At 36.9% G+C, this 20,958-nt stretch overlaps 1 protein-coding gene across 1 annotated transcript in view; it reads left to right on the forward strand.

The window, feature by feature from the left end:
- Window positions 1-20,958, forward strand: part of OPHN1 (oligophrenin 1) — a 597,166-nt gene that overhangs the window by 560,177 nt on the left and 16,031 nt on the right. The window contains exon 20 of the mRNA XM_052663238.1: window positions 12,531-12,854. Within this exon, the coding sequence (XP_052519198.1) occupies window positions 12,531-12,854 (324 nt within the window). The remainder of the gene's footprint in view (window positions 1-12,530; window positions 12,855-20,958) is intronic.

The raw sequence follows: 20,958 nt of genomic DNA on the forward strand, positions 1-20,958 counted from the left end.
ATTGATATTTCTTCAGGCAATCTTGATTCCAGCGTGTGCTTCTTCCAGCTCAGTGTTTCTCATGATGTACTCTGCATATAAGATAAATAAGCAGGGTGACAATATACAGCCTTCATGTACTCCTTTCCTGGTTTGGAACAAGTCTGTTTTTCCATGTCCAGTTCTAACTGTTGCTTCCTGACCTGCATACAGATTTCTCAGGAGGCAGGTCAAGTGGCCTGGTATTCCCATGTCTTTCAGAATGTTCCAATTTGTTGTGATCCACACAGTCAAAGGCTTTGGCATAGTCAATAAAGCAGAAATAGATGTTTTTCTGGAACTGTCTCACTTTCTCCGTGATCCAACGGATGGATGTTGGCAATTTGTTCTCTGGTTCCTCTGCCTTTTCTAAATCCAGCTAGAACATCTGGAAGTTCATGGTTCATGCACTGTTGAAGGCTGGCTTGGAGAAGTTTGAATATTACTTTGCTAGCATGTGAGATGAGTGCAATTGTGCACTACTTTGAGCATTCTTTGGCATTGCCTTTCTTTGGGACTGGGGCTTCCCTGGTGGCTTAGAGGGTAAAGCCTGCAATGCAGAAGACCCAGGTTCAATCCCTGGGTTGGGAAGATTCCCTGGAGATGGAAATGGCAACTCACTCTAGTACTCTTGCCTGGAAAGTCCCATGGATGGAAGAGCCTCGTAGGCTACAGTCCATGGGGTCACAAAGAGTCAGACACAACTGAGCGACCACACACGTTCTTTGAGACTGGAATGAAAACTGACCTTTTCCAGTCCTGTGCCCACTGCTGAGTTTTCCAAATTTACTGGCATATTGAGTGTAACACTTTCACAGCATCATCTTTTAGGATTTGAAATAGCTCAACTGGAATTCCATCACCTCCACTAAGTTTGTTCGTAGTGATGCTTCCTAAGGCCCACTTGACTTTGCATTCCAGGATATCTGGCTCTAGATGAGTGATCACACCATCCTGATTATCTGGGTCACGAATATCTTTTTTGTATAGTTCTGTGTATTCTTGCCACCTCTTCTTAATATCTTCTGCTTCTGTACCATTTCTATCCTTTATTGTGCCCATGTTTGCATGAAATGTTCCCTTGGTATCTCTAATTTTCTTGACATTCTATTGTTTTCATCTATTTCTTTGCATTGATCGCTGAGGAAGGCTTTCTTATCTCACCTTGGTATTCTTTGGAACTCTGCATTCAATTGGGTTTATCTTTCCTTTCCTCCTTTGCCTTTCACTTCTCTTCTTTTCACAACTATTTGTAAGGTCTCCTCATACAACCATTTTGCCTTTTTGCATTTCTTTTTCTTGGAAATGGTCTTGATCCCTGCCTCATTTACAGTGTCACAAACCTCCGTCCATAGTTCTTCAGGTACCCTGTCTATCAGATCTAATCCCTTTAATCTATTTCTCACTTCCATTGTATAATCCTAAGCGATTTGATTTGGTCGTACCTGAATGATCTAGTGGTCTTCCCTACTTTCTTCAATTTAAGTCTGAATTTGGCAATAAGGAGCTCATGGTCTGAGCCACAGTCAGCTCCCAGTCTTGGTTTTGCTGACTATATAGAGCTTCTCCATTTTTGCCTGCAAAGAATATGATCAATGTGATTCTGGTATTGACCATCTGGTTATGTCCATGTGTAGAGCCTTCTTTTCTGTTGTTGGAAGAGGGTGTTTGCTATGACCAGTGCATTCTCTTGGCAAAACCTATTAGCCTTTGCCCTGCTTCATTCTCCACTCCAAGGCCAAATTTGCCTGATACTACAGGTATTTCTTGACTTCCTAGTTTTGCATTCCAGTCCACTATAATGAAAAGGACTTCTTTTGGAGGTGTTAGTTCTAGAAGGTCTTGTAGGTCTTCATAGAACCATTCAACTTCAGCTTCTTCAGCATTACTGGTCAGGGCAGACTTGGATTACTGTGGTATTGAATGGTTGCCTTAGAAACAAACATAGATCATTTTGTCGTTTTTGAGATTGCATCCAAGTACTGCATTTCAGATTCTTTTGTTGACTATAACAGGTATTCAAGTTGAAATTAATGGACATAAACAATATGAAAACCTGAAAGTATAAACCAAATTTTTAAAGATAAGAATATAACCCTATTCACAATATTCTACTGTAATAGTGATGTGTAAATCACTTTTAACTCTAGTATGAAAGTGAAAATACAAAAGTATTTAAAATTACTTTATGTACAATAATTTATTAATAGATACACAATCTAAAAATCTATAAATTATGACATCAATAACATAAAATGGAGAGGTAAGGAAAATTAAAATGTACAGTTATTGTATATAGTCAATGTTACTTTGCTAGCTTCAAACAAACTGTTATGTTTTATATAAACCTCAAGAAAAAGACTCCAAATATGCAAAGCAATGTTGAGAAAGAAGAGCAAACTTGAAGATACCACACTTTCTGATTTTAAAATATAATATGAAACTATAGTAACCTACACAGTATAGTTCTGGCATAACAGCAGACATATAGACCAATGAAATAGAATAATGAGCGAGAAAAAGTACACACATTTATGGTCAGTTAACCTTTGACAATGGGGTCAAGATTACACAATGGGAAAGTATAGTCTTTTCAATACATGGTATTAGGGAAAATGGATATCCACATGCAGAGAAACTGGATCTTTATCTCACACAGTGTACAAAGATCTCAAAATGGATTAGAGACATAAATGTAAGACCTATAGCTGTAAAACTACCAAAAGAAATGGTAGGGGGAAAGCTACTTGGAATTGTCTCATCTGGGCAGTGATTTGTTTGGATATAACTCAAAAAGTACAAGCAACGAAAGTAGAATAGACAAATGTGATTACAGAATGCTAAACAGCTTCTTCACAGCAAAGGAAACAATCAAGAAAGTGAAGAGACAACCTACAGAATTATATGAAGATATTTGCAAACCATATATCTAATAAGGGATTAATGTCCAAAATAAATAAGGAACTCATACTACTCAAGAATTAACCCAGTTTTTAAAGGTCAAAGTACCTAAATAGACATTTCTTAGAACATGACATATAAATGGTCAAAAGATATATGGAAAGTTGCTCAACATCACTGATCACCAAGGAAATGAACATCAAAACAACAATGAAATATCACCTCACACTTATTAGGATGATTATTACCAAAAAACGACAAAAGATAATTAGTGTTGAGAAGAATTTGGAGAAAAGGGAACCTCTTTGACTGAACTGAACTGAACTGAATGCAAATTAGTGCAGCTATTATGGAAAACAGTATGTAGGTTTCTCAAAAAAATTTTAAAAAACTACCATATAAATTTGTCAATTGCCTGGTTGAATGTCCAAGGTATGCTCAAACATTCATACAAAACCCCGTTTCAAAGACTTGGAGTCATATTGGTGCTTGGTGTTTTAAAGTAATCTCTGCCTAATCATTAGCTAACCAAAAAGCTAACTAAGCATTGTCTTTGAGGGCCACACTTGACAAATGATAAAGATTTAACAGAAATGGGTGGAAAAAGTCAGTAAACAAACTAACAACAATAACTAAAACAAATAGCAACAACAACAAATCAGGGAGGAGAGAGAATCTGATTTCCCGAGATGCTATATTAAACTGTCCAGTTTTCAATAAAAATATGATATGTAATAAAACAAGGAAGCATGACCCATACCCAAAAAGAAAGACAAAAAACAGTCAGAACATGGCTTCACAAAGACTAACATTTGAATATTTATAGCAGCTTTGTACATACCAGCCCAAAGCTGTAAACAACCTAAATGTTTGTTAACTGACAAATGAACAAACCTGTTGTGGCATATACATACAATGGAGTACTACTCAGCAATAACACACAGGAATGAACTACTGATACATAAATCATCCCTATCCTCCAGGTATATCAGGTTCTTTCAAGATCTCTAGCATGCCTCATAATCCAGGCCTCTGCACTTGCCATTCCCTTTGCTGGACACTTTGCCCTGCACCTTCACATGACTGGGTCATTTTCATGCTCCAGGTCCTGAGACCTGGTCCAGATAAATGCCACCTCTCCAAAAGACCCTCCTTAACCACACCCAAAGTGGCTCTCCTTGGTTGTTTGCCTATGCCCTTAGTTTGTTTCATTCATGCCACTTACTAATAATTCTTCATATTTTGTGATCATGCTACTTCTTTTTGGTTGTCCATAGAATAATAGTTACCAACTGTGTCAATTAAAAATCAACACTAGCAGTAATTCTATTTCTGAATATATATCCAAAGGAAATGAAATTAGTATATCAAAAAGATATCTGCCCTGTCATGTTCATTGCAGCATTATTTACAATAGCCAAGATACGGAAATATCAAAGTGAAATATTAACAGGTGAATGGATAAAGAAAATGCGAGAGGTACACAGATACTTACTCAGAAACACACAGACACACACACACATAATGGAATATTATTCAGCTTAGATAAAAAGAAGGAAAGTGTATAATTTGTGACATAGATGAACCTGAAGGACTTTATGCTAAATGAAATGAACCAAGCACAGAAAGACAAATGCTGCATGATCTCACTTATATGTGAAATCTAAAAATGTCAGACTCATAGAAGCAGAGAATAGAATGGTGGTTGCCAGAGACTTGGGGGAGAGTGAAATGGGGAGGTGTTGATCAAAGAGTACAAAGGTTCAGTTGTGCAGGATGAATACATTCTGGAAATATGATACAACACTGTGATTGTCGGTAATAATACTATATTGTATACTTGAAGTTTATGAAAAGAGTAGATCTTAACTGTTCTTATCACACATAAAAAATGGAAACTATGTGAGGTGATTGATATGTTAATTAGATTGAGTGTGGTACTCATTTAACATATATTCATATATCAAAATATCATATTGTATACCTTAAACATATACAATGTTTGTCAATTTTATCCCAATAAAGTTGGAGAGGAAATCAGCTCACATGGATTGAATAAGTACTGGGTTAGGTGGAATTAAGACACCATCCCTGGCCTCAAGGAGTTTATAGGCTAAATGGAAATAGATAATAGACAGATAAACAAATAAATGCCATTGAGGAGAGTAATTGTTAGTATGGAACCTGCACCAATTCTAAATGGGCCTTTCTCCTCAGTACTCTGTGGAGACCATTTTTTGTCAAAATAACCAGCAATCTCCATGTGCTATTCCACTATTCTAAACATACTCAGCTTGTGAGCAGCATTTCAGTTTACTAATTCTTCCTTCTTGAAACATTTTATTCATTTTGCTTTCAGGACACCAAACTCTCCTTCTGCCTCACTAGACATTCCATCTCAAGTCTCCTCTTGATTTTCCTTCTCTTCTCAATTTCTGCATGTTGGAAGGTCCCAGAGTTGTGTTTTGTATTTCTCAGTCCGCTTTTCTGTCTATATTTGTTTCCTTCATGATTGCATTGTCTCACAGCTTTAAATATCTTTTAAATATGAGGATGATATCCAAATTTGTATATCTGGGAGTATTATCTTCCTTCTTCCCATCTTAAACTCACTGCGCAACAGTTCTCCTTAGATGACTCAAGGAAATCTCCAATTTTAAAATGTACAAATACCCTAGATTGCCTATTCCTCCTCAATCTGGTTTTCCTCTGGTCTCCCTCGTGTAAGTAATTGGCAATGTTTTTGTTGTTGTTCAGTCACTAAGTCATGCCCAACTCTTCGTGACCCCATGAACTGTTGCATGCCAGGTTCCTCTGTCCTCCACTGTCTCTGAAGTATGCTCAAATTCATGTCCATTGAGTTGGTGACACTATCTTAACTATCTCATCCTCTGCCACCCCCTTCTCCTTTTTTCTTCAGTCTTTCCCAGCATCAGGGTCTTTTCCAGTGAGTCAGCTCTTCACATCATGTGGCCAAAATATTGGAGCTTCAGCTTCAACAACAGTCCTTCCAATGGATATTCAGGGTTGATTTCCAATCTCTTTGCAGTCCAAGGTACTCTCAAGACTTCTTCTCCAGCACCACAACTTGAAAGTATCAGGTCTTTGGCAGTCAACCTTCTTTATAGTCCAACTCTCACATCCATACATGACTACTGGAAAAGCCATAGCTTTGCCTATATGGACTTTGTCAGCAAAGTGATGTCTCTGCTATTTAATATGCTGTCTAGGTTGGTCATAGCTTTCCTTCCAAGGAGCAAGCATCTTTTAATTTCATGGCTGCAGTCATCACCATCTGCAGTGATTTTGGAGCCCCCCAAAATAAAATCTACCAGTTTCCATTTTTCCCCATCTACTTGCCATGAAGTGATGGGACAAGATGTCATGATCTTAGTTTTTTGAATGTTGAGTTTTAAGCCAGCTTTTTCACTCTCCTCTTTCACCCTCATCGAGAGGTTCTTTATTTCCTCTTCACTTTCTGCCACTAGAGTGGTATCATTTGCATATATGAGGTTGTTGATATTTCTCCCTGCAACCTTGATTCCAGATTGTGTTTCACTCAGCCCAGATGAATTGGCAGTACCAGTCACCTAGTTAGTAAGGTCAAAAACTTTCAGATCATCCTTGACTATTGTCTTAGCTTTTTCCCTCATATCTAATTCATCAGCAATTCCTGTTAGCTCTATGTGCACATTATATGCTGAACCTACTAATTCCTACTGCTACCTTACTAGCTGAGCCAGCATCATCTTTTACTTGAGTGGCTACAGGAGCTTCCAAACTATTATCTTTACTTTTCTTCTTGCCTGACAACAGTTTGTTCTCTGCAGCAGCCAGTAAGATATACAGTCTTTTAAAACTGGAAAGCAGATCATATCATTCCCTCTGATCTAAATTTCCAGTGATTTCTCTTAATTTTTAGAAGAAAATTTACATTTTATTTTGCTTTATATGGTCTGCACATACGTTTTTTATCTCATTTCTGAACTTCACTATCTCTATGCACCCTTTGTTCTCTGCTCTGATCTCACTGGTTATGCTGTTTCTTATAGATGTCAGACTTACCCAAGGGCCCTTTCATTTGCTGTTTTCTTGGTCCTGAACATTCTTCCTCCAAAACTTTGCAATTTCACTCCTTCATTCAGATCTCTGCTAAATGACATCTCTTCATAGAGACCTTCTCTGAGTACTTTATTTAAATAGATCTTTCTCCTCCTCCATTACTGTCTGTCCTTTAAACTGTATTATTTTATTCATGTCACTTGCTGCCATTAATATTTAATAGCATGATTATTGTTTGTCTTTCTCAATAGAATGTCAGATCCACTTTCATCACCAGCCTCTAGAACAATTCCTGTATATTGCATGTGTTCAGTAAATACTTGTAGAATAAATGAGTGGGTGTAGAGGGAATAATGAAGAGAAAAAGATCACCCAACTTAAGGGATCACCTCCTTAGGAGATGATGTAGCATTTAGGGAAAAGTGAAAGGGAACATTAAGTGCTTACCCTGTTGTTCCATAATCTCATTTTAATTGGATAAACTCACTTATTTGTCTATTCACATCTCCCCAAATACACATCAGAAAATATAATTTCTATGCCAGCAGAAAATTTTCACTCTGTATCCCATAGTATCCAGCATATCATATGTCCTCAATAAATATGTGTAATAAATGAATGAACTAGGTGTTGGTAGACCTGGGATAAATTTCCTCTTGGCTCCTAGCTTGCTCAATAACTTGGGCTAATCATTTCCTTATTCTGGGTCTTAATTTGCCCCTCTTTGTGATGAGGCCTTCATGCCAGAAGTTCACCATTGGGCACCTACCCTAGCCATACCTTTTTTTTTTTTTTAACTGAGATATATTTCATATGACATAAATTCACCCTTTTCAAAGGTAGGTCAGTGCATTTAGTATATTCATAAGCTTGTGCAACAGTCTATTTCCAGAACATCTTCATCATCCAAAAAGAGCCTTGTACCTCCCAATACTTCCCTTCTCCCTTATTCCTGATAATCACTAATTTACTTTCTGTCTCTATGGATTGCCTATTCTGAGAAAATTTCATATAAATGGAATCATACAATCTGTGGTCTTTTTGTGGCTGGCTTCTTAGGATAATTGTTTCAAGGTTCATCCATTATGAAGCATGTATCAATACTTCATTCTCTCTTATGAATGAGCGATATTGTATTATATGGCTATAACACATTTTGTTTATCATTCATCATTTGCTGGATACTTGGATTGTTTCCACTTTTTGCTATAATACTGCTATGAACCTTTATGCACAGATTTTTATGTGGATGTATGTTTTCAGTGATTCTTGGTGTATATATAAGAGTGGAATTTCTGGGTCATACAATCACTGTATATTTTATCTTCGAGGAATCATTTTGAGGCTATTTTTAGAATCAGGTGCACCATTTTACTTTCCCACCAATAATGTATGACAATTCCAATTTCTCTGCATTTTTGCCAGCACTCTTTTGTGTCTTAATTTAGTAAAATTGTATATGTTCAAGTTACACAAAGTGATGATTTAATACACATATACATAGTGAATTGATTATTGCAGTCAAGCTAATAGACATGTATTTATTTATTTATTTTGGATGACAGTACCTGAAATCCACTCTCCACAAATTTCCATTATTCAATGCTGTATTGTTAGCTATACTTGTTATGGTATACATTAGATTTCTAGGCTTATTCATCCTATATAACTGCAACTCTATCCTTTGGCCAACATCTCCCCATTTTCTCTATCCTCTTGCTCCTGGTAACCACTGTGCTCTCTGCTTCTAAGTATTTGACTTTTAAGCATTCCACATATAAATGAAGTTATGTAATTTTTTTCTTTATTTGTCTGGCTTATTTCACTTAGCATAATATCTTCTAGATTCATATATATTATAGCAAATGAATGGCAGGAGATCTTTCTTTTTTAAGTCTGAAACAAACAAACAAAGTATTTATTCATCCACTGATGGATACTTAGGTTGTTTCCATATCTTGTTATCTTTTAATTCTAGCCATCCTAAATGGGTGTGAATTCATATTCATTTAATCCTCATCACTTCTCATAGAACAAGCATTAGAGGCTTAGAGATGGTGTGTAGTTTGCCTAATTCACACAGCTAATGAATTACAGAAAAGCAACTTGCATTGGTCTTATTCCAGAGCTCATTTATCTACTGTAATATTGTACTTCCTATAACCTCTTTGAACGCTGTTCTGAGAAAGAACAAATCCCTCTACTCACCACTGTTCTTTACCAGTAGCATTTCATTATCTTACCTCTAAACTTGTTATTCCCCTCATATATAGTATTATAATGAATTCTTTCACTATCGTCATGGACTCCCTCACATCTCCATATCTAAGCCCTGTGCATTCCACTCCCTTAATGGCCCTTAAATCCGTCTCTCTTTGCTGCTGCTGCCACTCCAGTTTAGATCCAGCAGCCCCCATTTGGTCTCCCTACCTCCAGTCTCCTCTAGTCTGTTTAGTTCAGTCTACTCTTCGTCATGAACCTAAGGGTATATCCAAAAAATACATGTGATAGTGCCACTTTTCTGTGAAAAAAAGTCATGGTCCTCTGTAGCCCAATGATAAAATTCATATCCCTGAACATGGCATTCATGATATAGCCCCACCCTACCTTAATAACTCTTCTCCAACTACTCACACTTGTTACCTAAAATTCGTTCCTATGCTCAAACCATACTAAGTATTTTCTTTTACATTTTCGTAAACAAACCATGAACTTTCATTCTTTCAAGCTGCTCTCTCTTTGAAATTCCCTTTCCTTCTTTTTTCCGTCTATTGCAATCCTTCAAGGCCTAGCTCAACATTACCTCTTTCACAAAATTTTCTTCAACATCACCAGAAAGAATTAGCACTGTCATTCTCATAGTGCTTATTTGCATGATTCTACCTGTATTATAATAATTGATCTATTTCTCCTGCTGGACTAGTGTACAACCTCTTAAAGCTATTCCCCATCACTTGCCTACACTTAGAAGAGAGGCCTCTAGTTGGCCACTTGCCTATTTATGAGGCCTCCTTTTCTGATACTTATTCACTCCTAGTTCTCTGCAGTTTCTGAAGCTGGCTTTTGTATTTTCCCATGGAAAAAGATGGCTGGTTAGAGAAAGGGGATGATGCTGAGCTCTTATTACCCAACAGGAGCAATGAACGCTGTCTTCAGAAAGAGTATGTACTCTGAAAACAGACTTCAAGCTATGAAAACTGGCCCTAACATATTAGTTTTGTGACACTGAGACTTTTAGGGTTGATTTCTTATCTGTAAAATGGGACTGATAACAATTTTACAGAGTAGTTTTGAAGGTTATGAGAGATAATCCATGTAAAGCACTTAGAACAGGCCCTGACACAAAGAAAGTGTTTAAATAATGGTATCTACTAGCATTATTTTTATCATTGTCATTATTATAATTATTACCATTTTATCTTTATTATTCAGCATATCCCAGAGCCTTGAAATGGTTTTCCTGGCAGAATGGCCTAGTTCCAAATCCTTACTGCTGCTATCATCATATGTCTTATTTCCAAGCCAGGAAAAGATCCTTTCCAATGTGGAAGGTAGTGGCCTGAGACTGTGTTTGTGGATCATCTTTATGAGATTGGACCTTCTTTTACTGTATTGAGATGGTGATGATACCATAGAGCATGACCAATCGCTGTTGCTTTCCCTAAGTGAGAACAGGGATGGAATTTCCTAGAGTTTCTTCACCAAAAGAAAGCATTCAGATAGAAACATGTAACTGAGATGTTAGACTCAAAGCATGTGGGAGAATGAATTTATATCACTTCATGTGTGACATAAGAATTTACTTCATACTTTCTAGAAGGTACATGTGCTTAAGGTTAATCCTAAGTGCTGTAGGTTAGATGGCCTCTGCCACAAGGCATCTTCCGGAAGCATGTGATCTAATTACATTGCACTTTTGAGCTATGTCAGTAGTATTATTATTAATGAGTCTTTGATATTTTTTGTTTGACTAGTCTGATGGCAGTTGTACTAGGGTTAATAAAAGCAGGGCTATGTATCTACCCTGGGACCAAAGTAGGGGAGCTATAGAGGAACTCCTTGGCTCTAACCCTTATGGTGGTAGCAGCAGGCAGTCATCAATAAAAAGCTCCCAAGAAAAAGAAAACTCTTGTGGAAAAATTCTTTGAAACAAGACTTACTCTTTCTTTCCCCATGGAAACTCTTGCCCCACTGCCTACTGAGAACATAATAGTATAAATAATAACTAGCAATTATTGAGTGTTTGTTATGTACCAGGCACTGAAATAAGTATACTACCTCATGTAATCATCACCACAACCTCATGAGGTAGGTACTACTATTATTTCTTTTACTGAGGAGAAAATTTTAGATATAGAAAGAGTATGAACTTGCCCAAGATCTCGCAGTTGGTAAGTAGCACAACTGGCTCCAGAACCTGCAGTTCTTTTAAAACTTTATTGTGGAGAGTTTCAAATGTAAAAGGAAATTGTATATTTAATAAAAAAAATATACAGTATAACATACAGCATAACATATTCCACATGTCCATATTGCCCAGCTTCAACATTTACAACTACATGCCCAATCTTGTTTCATCTATACCCTTACCCATTTCCCTAAAACAGACATTATGTCATTTCTTCCATAAATGCTTCAGTATGTACATGTAAAAGATGAAGACTCTTTTTTAACCAAAACCTCAATACCATTATCATACATAAAAGAAACTAAACAAAATAGTAATTCCATAAAAGCAGTAACTATCTGGTCAGTGTCCTAATTCTCCTTCTTACATTTAAAAAAAATTAATCAGGATCCAAATAGGACCCATGTGTTTTAATTGCTTGACATATCTCTCAGGTCTCATTTAGCTGACCAGAACCTCTGTTCTTAACCACTACACTCTGACACAAGTTTTCTATTACCAAGGAAGGTGACAATTTCCATATAGCAGGAGTTCTCAATTAGCTGTTCATTAACAGATTCAGGGGGCTCTATGAATCTCTTAAAATTGGTTTTCAAAATTTTACATGTATTTGTGTAGGTTAATTTTTCTAGGGAGAATATCCTTGGCTCTCATTAGAGTCTCAAAACTTTAATTAAGACATAAGACAACTGAAAAGCATATGCTATTGTCACAGGAAATTGTAAACCACAATAGCTAGGGGAAGGCCATAAAGTGGCTAGTTGAGGATGGGAAAAGAAGTTAAATTCAGTTTAGCACATTACACTGAAATATTAGAGATATTTATAAATAACTTTTGAGATAAATAGAAATAGTTGAGGATTACCTGATGTCTGTATTTGAAAGTAATATAATCTTGGCATATTGTGGTTTTGCTCAATTGTGGTCATGAAAATAATTGAATTCCTTGTATTATGAGACCTGTGTCTCCACATGAAGTGGGGTAGGTAGAGACTGATTTTTGTGGGATATCATTGATTTGTTCCATAACAAAAGCTCCTTTGAATATGTATATAATTTTGTAATCTTGTGTCTACATGTCTAAAAATGAAAAGGTGATAAAGGTTGTCATTAATCTTTCCTCTACACCAACTTTTCCTAGATGAAATTCAACATAGAACACCCAATGGTACTATCATCAGCAGCATAGAACCCCCCAAGCCACCACAATACCCCAAAATGCCTATGCAAAAAAGTGTGGAAGCAGATCCTGGGAGGAAGTCCCCAAGCAGGCTTGTTTCAGATGTCAAGTTGGAGACCTGCCTCGAGGTGGACGTGGGGAAATTGGTGTCTAGGCTGCAGGATGGAGGGACCAAGGCCATACCAAAGGCCAGCAATGGACCTGTGCCAGGCCCTGGGACCACTAAGGCCCCCTCTTTCCACATAAAGAGATCAGCACCTCGGCCCCTGGCTCACCACAAGGAGGGTAAGTGCTTGGGAATTCCAAGAGAAAGAGAAATGACCTCAACTACTTTGCACCTTGAAACACTTATGAGGTTGTAGGTATTTAAGTAGAAATCTGTTCCGGTTTATTACTACTAATGTTGAAATCTTCTTTGCGACCCTATGGACTGTAGCCTGCCAGGCTCCTCTATCCGTGGGGATTCTCCAAGCAAGAATACTGGAGTGGGTTGCCATGCCCTCCTCCAGGGACTCTTCCCAACCCATCGATTGAACCCAGGTCTCCCACAATGCAGGCAGATTTTTTACCAGCTAAGCCATCCGGGAAGCCCAAAAATACCGGAGTAGGTAGCCTATTCCTGGGCTTCCCTGGTGGCTCAGAGGTTAAAGCATCTGCCTACAATGTGGGAGACCTGGGTTTGATCCCTGGGTTGGGAAGATCCCCTCGAGAAGGAAATGACAACCCACTCCAGTATTCTTGCCTGGAGAATCCCATGGACGGAGGAGCCTGGAGGGCAACAGTGCACGGGGTCGCAAAGAGTTGGACACGACTGAGCGACTTCACTTAGCCTATTCCTTCTCTAGGGGATCTTCCTGACCCAGGAATTGAACCAGGGTCTCCTGCACTGCAGGTGGATTCTTTACCAGTTGAGCTACCAGGGAAGCCCAAGAATATAGAAACCATTCACAATAATCACTAGAATGTAAGCTTTATGAGGGAGGGATTTTTGGCTGTTCTATTTACTCCTATATCCCAAGTACTTAGAACAATGCCTGATTGTCACATAGTAGGTACTCATTATTTGTGAAATAAATTAATAATAATGGTATTATTTTTTCCATTATAGGTTATTACAGGATATTGAATATAGTTCCTTGTGCTATATAGTATGACCTTGTTCATCCATTCTATATATAATAGTATGTATCTGCTAATCCCAGATTCCCAATCCATCCATCCTCCACATGACTCCCCCCTTGGCAGCTGCAAGGCTGTTCTCTATGTCTATGACTCTTTTAAGGTTTCATAAAATAAGTTCCTTTGTGTCATATTTTAGATTCCATGAATATTAGTGATACCATATTTGTCTTTCTCTTTCTGACTTACTTTACTTATTATGATAATCTCTAGATCTATCCATGTTTCTTCAAATGACATTAGTTCATTCTATTTTTGTTTGACTAGTATTCCATACAATATATGCATACACACACACACACACACACACACACACACACACACACACACACACAGAGTGAGAGAGGATTCCCAGGTGGCCCTAGTGGTAAAGAATCTGCCTGCCAGTGCAGGAGACACAAGAGACTCAAGTTTGATCCCTGGGTTGGGACGATCCCCGGGAATAGGTAATAGCAACCCGCTCCAGTATTCTTATCTGAAAAATTCCATGAACAGAAGAGACTGGCAAGCTATAGTCCATGGGGTCGCAAAGAGACACAACTGAGTAACTGATCATGCACACACAGACACACACACAGACACACACACATATATTGCATCTTCTTTATCCATTCATCTCTCGATGGACGTTTAGGTTGCTTCCATATGTCTTGGCAATATAAATAATGCTCCTGTGAACAGTGGTGTGCATGTATCTTTTTGAATTGATATTATTTATTAATATAATTTTTGCTGTCATTTATTTATTTCTACTTCTGTATGCATTATGGCATGCTCACCACCAAGAATTTAGTTTCTATCCATCACCATACAGTTTATTCCCTTTACTCATTTCACCCGCTCCTTCCCCTCTGGTAACCATTGCTCTGTTCTTTGCATCTGCATGTTTGTTTTGTTTTAGTTCGGTTTGTTCATTTATTTTGTGTTTTTTTTTTGTTCATTGATTATTTTTTATCTTTTTCCACATAAACAAAATCATACAGTATTTGTTTTTCTCTTCTTTCACTTAGCATAATATGCTTAAGGTTCACCCATGTTGTTGTGAATGACAGTATTTCACCTTTTTATGACACAGTAGTATTCCTTTGTATATATCACATCTTTACTTATTCATCCATTGTTGTGCACTTAGGTTTTCCCCCATATCTTAGCTATTATAAATAATGGTGTGATGAACATAGAGTTACATATATTTTTTGAATTAGTATTTTCATGTTATTTGTATAATATCCACAAGTGGAATAGCTGTATCATATGGTAGTTCTAGTCTTAATTTTTGAGGAATCTCCATACTGTGTTCTATAGTGGCTATACCAAGTTACATTCCCACCAACAGTATAAGAGGGTTCACTTTTCTCCACACTCCTTTCCATAATTTGTTATTGTCTTTTAGGAAATAGCCATTCTGATGGGCATGATGTGATATCTCACTGGGGTTTTGATTTTGCATTGTCCTAATAATTAATGATCTTGGACACATTTTAATATTCCTGTTGGCCATTGTTATGTCTTTTTGGAAAAATGTCCATATAGCTCTTCTCTCCATTTTTAAAGTAGGTTGTTTAGGGTTTTTTGTTGTTGAGTTACATGAGTTCTTTAAATGTTTTGGACATTAACCCCTTATAAGATATATGATTCAAAAATATTTTCTCTCATTCAGTAGATTGTCTTTTCATTTTTGTGGAAGGTTTCCTTTGCTGTGCAGAAGTTTGATATAGTCCTATTCAGTTTGATATAATCCTTTTTGCTTATTTTTGCTTTTGCTTCCCTTGCCTGAGGAAAATATTCAAAAAGATATTGTTAAGATCACTGTCAAAGAGTGTACTGCATATGTTTTCTGCTAGGAGTATAATGGTTTCAGGCATTACATTCAAGTCTTTATTTTGAGAGTTTTTTGTATGTTGTGAGATAGTGGTCTAGTTTGTTTGTTTCTTTCATTTTTTGTGGCTGTGCAGTTTTCCTAGCAACATTTATTGAAGAAAATATCTTTGTCCATTCTAAGATCTTTAGTCCTTTGTCATAAATTAATTTTCCACATATTTGTGGGTTTATTTCAGGGGTCTCAATTTTGTTTTATTGATATATGTGTCTGTTTTTCTATCAACACCATGCTGTTTGATTACAAGAATTTTATAATATAGATTAAAATCAGGGATTATAATACCTACAGCTTTGTTCTTTTTTTTTTTTTTCTCAAAATTGCTTTAACTTTTTGACTTCTTGAAGAATTGATGCTTTTGAACTGTGGTGTTGGAGAAGACTCTTGAGGGTCCCTTGGACTGCAAGGGGATCCAACCAGTCCATTCTGAAGGAGATCAACCCTGGGATTTCTTTGGAGGGAATGATGCTAAAGCTGAAACTCCATTACTTTGGCCACCTCATGCGAAGAGTTGACTCATTGGAAAAGACTTTGATGCTAGGAGGGATTGGGGGCAGAAGAAGGGGACAACCGAGGATGAGATGGCTGGATGGCATCACTGACTCGATGAACGCGAGTCTGAGTTAACTCTGGGAGTTGGTGATGGACAGGGAGGCCTGGCGTGCTGTGATTCATGGGGTCGCAAAGAGTCGGACACGACTGAGCGACTGAACTGAACTGAACTGATGGTTCCATATGTTTTATAATTGTTTGTTCTATTTCTATTAAATCTGTCATTGGGATTTTGATAAGCCTTGCCATAAACCTGTAGATTGCTTTTGGTAATACGAGTATTTTATTATTTATTTATTTATTTTTAATATAAATTTATTTATTTTAATTGGAGGCTAATTACTTTACAATATTGTATTGATTTTGCCATACATCAACATGAATCCACCATGGGTATACTAGTATTTTTTGATTTATTTTTTTAAACTTTTATTTTGAATTGAGGTATAGATGGTTAGCAATGTTATGATCATTTCAAGTGAACAACAAAGGGACTCAGCCATACATATACATGTATCCATTCTCCCCCAAATTCCTCTCCCATCCAGGCTGCCACATAGCATTGATAAGAGTTCCATGTGCTATACAGTTGGTCCTTGTTGGTTATCCACTTTAAATATAGCAGAGTGTACATGTCCATCACAAAGTTCTCCCCACCCCTCCCACCAGCAACCATAAATTCATTCTCTCAGTCTATTAGTCTCTTTCTGTGTTGTAAGTAAGTTCATCTGTATCATTTCTTTTTAGAATCCACATATAATGGATGTCATGTGGTATTTCTCCTTCTCTATCTGACTTACTTCACTCAGTATGACTATCTCTAGATCCATTCATGTTGCTGCAAATGGCACTATTTCATTCTTCTTAATGGCTGAATAATATTCCATTGAATATATGTACTACATCTTTACCCATTTCCCTATGGGTGGACATTTAGGTTGCTTTCGTGTTTTGGCTATTGTAAACAGTGCTACAATGTTAGGGTGCATGTATCCTTTTGGATCATGTTTTTCTCTGGATATATGCCCAGGAGTTGGATTGCAGGGTCATATGGTAGCTCAATTTTTAGTTTTTTAAAGAACCTCCATACCATTCTCCATAGTGGCTTTTCCAACTTACATTCATGCCCACAAGGGTTCCCATCTCTCCACACCCTCTCTAGCATTTATTGTTTGTGGATTTTTTGATGACAACCATTCTGGTTGGTGTGAGGTGATAACTCACTATAGTTTTGATTTCCATTACTCTGATAAATAGCAGTGTTGAACATCTTTTCATGTGCCTCTTGACCATTTGTATGTCTTCTGTGGAGAAATGTCTACTTAGGTCTTCTACCCATTTGTTGATTGGGTTGTTTGTTTTGATGCTGTTAAGTGTCGTGAGCTGTTTATAAATGATGGAGTCTAATCCCTTGTCAGTCACATCATTTGCAAATATTTTCTCCCAACCTGTGGATTGTCTTTTCATTTTTTATTGTTTCCATTGCTATGCAAAATCTTTTGAGTTTAAGTAGGTCCCATTTGGTTATTTTTGTTTTAATTTCCGTTATTCTGGGAGTTGGATCAAGAAAAGATATTGCTGCAATTTACATCAGAGAGTGTTCTGCCTATGTTTTCCCTTGGGAGTTTTATAGTGTCTGGTTTCACATTTAGACCTTTAATATATTTTGAGCCTTCTTTGTGTATGGTGTTAAAGAATGATCTAATTTCATTTTTGCATGTAACTTTCCAGTTTTCCCAGCACTATTTGTTGAAGAGAGTTTCTTTCAATCATTGCGTAGTCCTGCTTCCTTTGTCATAAATTAATTAACCATAGGTGCAAGGGTTTATTTCTGGGTTTTCTATCCTGTTCCTTGGACTATATTTCTGTTTTTGTGCCAGTGCCGTACTGTTTTGATAACAGTAACTTTATAGTATAGTCTGAAGTTGGGGACCTGATTCTTCCAGGTCTTTCTCAAGATTGCTTTGGCTATTCAGGGTCTTTTGTGTCTACATAAATATCTTGAGATTTTCTGTTCTAGCTCTGTGAAAAAATGTCATCGGTAATTTGATAAGAATTGTGTTGAGTTTGTAGGTTGCCTTGAGTAGTATAGTCATTTTGACAAAGTGAGTTTTCCAATCCATGAGCATGGAATATCTTTCCATCTTTGTGTGTCTTCTTCAATTTCTTCCATCAGCATCTTATAGTTTTTGGAATACAGGTCTTTTTACTCCTTAGGTAGATTTATTCCTAGTTATTTTGATCTTTTTGATGTGATGGTAAATGGAATTGTTTCTTGAATTTCTCTTTCTGATCTTTCCTTGTAAGTGTATAGAAATGCAAAAGATTTCTGTGTGTTAATTTTGTAACCTGCAACTTTACCAAATTCATTGATTAGCTCTAGTAGTTTTCTGGTGTCATCTTTAGGGTATTCTATTTATAGCATCATGTCATCTGCAAAGAGTGGTGATTGAACTTCTTTTCCAACTGAATTCCCTTTACTTCTTTTTCTTCTCTGGTTTCTGTAGCTAGGACTTCCAAAACTGTTGAATAAAAGTGGTGAGAGTGGACTTCCTTATCTTGGCCCTGACTTAGAGGAAATGCCTGCAGCTTTTCACCATTAAGTATGATGTTAGCTGTAGGTTTGTCATCAGTTCAGTTCAGTTCAGTCGCTCAGTCGTGTCCAACTTTTTGTGACCCCATGAATCGCAGCACGCCAGGCCTCCCTGTCCATCACCAACTCCCGGAGTTCATTCAGACTCACGTCCATCGAGTCAGTGATGCCATCCAGCCATGTCATCCTCTGTCGTCCCCTTCTCCTCCTGCCCCTAATCCCTCCCAGCATCAGAGTCTTTTCCAGTGAGTCAGTTTGTCATATATAGCCTTTATTATGTTGAGGTATGTTCTTTCTGTGCCAACTTTCTGCAAAGATTTTTATCATAAATCGGTGCTGTAATTTGTCAAAAGCTTTTCCTGCATTTATTGAGATGATCATATGTTTTTTATTCTTCAATTTGTTGATGTGGTTTTATCACATTGATTGATTTGCAGATATTGAAAACTCTGCATCCCTGGGATGAATCCCACTTGATCATGTTGTATGATCTTTTTAATGTATTGTTGAATTCAGATTGCTAGTATTGCTAGTTTAGGATTTTTGCGTCTGTGTTTATCAGTGACGCATGTGTGCATAAGTTGCTTCAGTTGTGTCCAACTGTTTTTGATCCTATGCACAATAGCCCACCAGGCTCCTCTATCCATGGGGTTCCCCAGGCAAGAATGGTGGAAGGTTGCCATGCCCTCCTTTCACGGATCTTCCTGACCCAGGGATCCAACCCACATCTCTTAGGTCTCCTGCATTGGCAGGTGGGGTCTTTTCCACTAGTGCTATCAGTGATATTGGCCTGTAATTTTTTTTTTTTTGGTATATGTTTTTCTGATTTTGATATCAGGGTGATGATGGCCTCATAGAATGAATTTGGAAGTTTCCTATCTTCTGCATTTTTTTTGGAAAAAGTTTGAGAAGGATGGGTTTTAACCCTTCTCTACATGTTTGATATAATTCACCTGATGTGAAGACCTTAGGTCCTGGACTTTTGTTTGTTGAGAGTTTTTCGATCATAGTTTCAATTTCAGTACTTGTGAGTCATCTGTCCATATTTTTTATTTCTTCTTGGTTCAATCTTGGGAGACTGTACCTTTCTAAAAATTTGTCCATTTCTTCAAGGTTGTCCTTTTTATAGGCATACAGTTTTCTCATAGTAGTCTCTTATGATCCTTGATATTTCTGTGGATCAATTATAACTTCTCCATTTTCATTTCAAATTTTTTGAGTCCTCTCCCTTTTTTTCTTGATGAGTCTGGCTAAAAGTTTATCAATTTTGTTTATCTTTTCAAGGAACAAGATTTTAGTGTCATTGATCTTTCCAGTTGTTTTCTTTGTCTCTACTTCATTTATTTCTGCTCTGATCTTTATGATTTCTTTCCTTCTGTTAACTTTAGGGATTTTTTGTTCTTTTTTCTCTGGTTGTTCTAGGTGTAAAGTTAGGTTGTTTGAGATTTTTCTTGTTTCTTGAGGTAAGATTTTATAAATTTCCCTCTTAGAACTGCTTTTGCTGCACCCCATAGGTTTTGGACTATTGCACTTTCATTTTCATTTGTCTCTAGGTATTTTTAATTTCCTCTTTGATTCTTTCAGTGACCCATTTGTTGTTTAGTAACATATTGTTTAACTGCCATGTGTTTGGTTTCTTATAATTTTTCCTAGCAGTTTATTTCTAATCTCCTAGCGTTGTAATCTATAAAGAGTCTTGATATCATTTCAAATTTTTAAATTTGCCAAGGCTCATCTTTGTTTATTTTCATTTTGTTGCATTTTATCAATGAAAATAGTTATTTGATGAAATCTTTAGAATTTTCTTTAGATAAAATAATATCATCCTCAAATGTGGCAGTTTTACTTTTCCCTTTCCAATTTAGGTGCATTTTATTTATTTTTCTTGCTCTGGCTAAGACTTCCAGTTTTATGTTTAATAAGAGTGATGAGAGTGGGCATCCTTGTCTTACTCCTTTTCTTGAAGGGATAGCTTTCGGTTTTTCACCATTGAGTATGATGTTAGCTACACATGTATAATATGTAGTCTATGACCTTCACTATGTTGAAGTACTTCCTTCTATACCCATTTTGTTGAGAATTTTTATCATTTGTGGGTATTGAATCTTGTCAAATACTTTTTCAGCCTCTATTGAGATGATATTGTATTTGATTTGCTAATATTTTGAGATTTTTTTACATCCATG

Source organism: Budorcas taxicolor, chromosome X (assembly GCF_023091745.1).
Source record: "Budorcas taxicolor isolate Tak-1 chromosome X, Takin1.1, whole genome shotgun sequence".
Taxonomy (NCBI): domain Eukaryota; kingdom Metazoa; phylum Chordata; class Mammalia; order Artiodactyla; family Bovidae; genus Budorcas; species Budorcas taxicolor.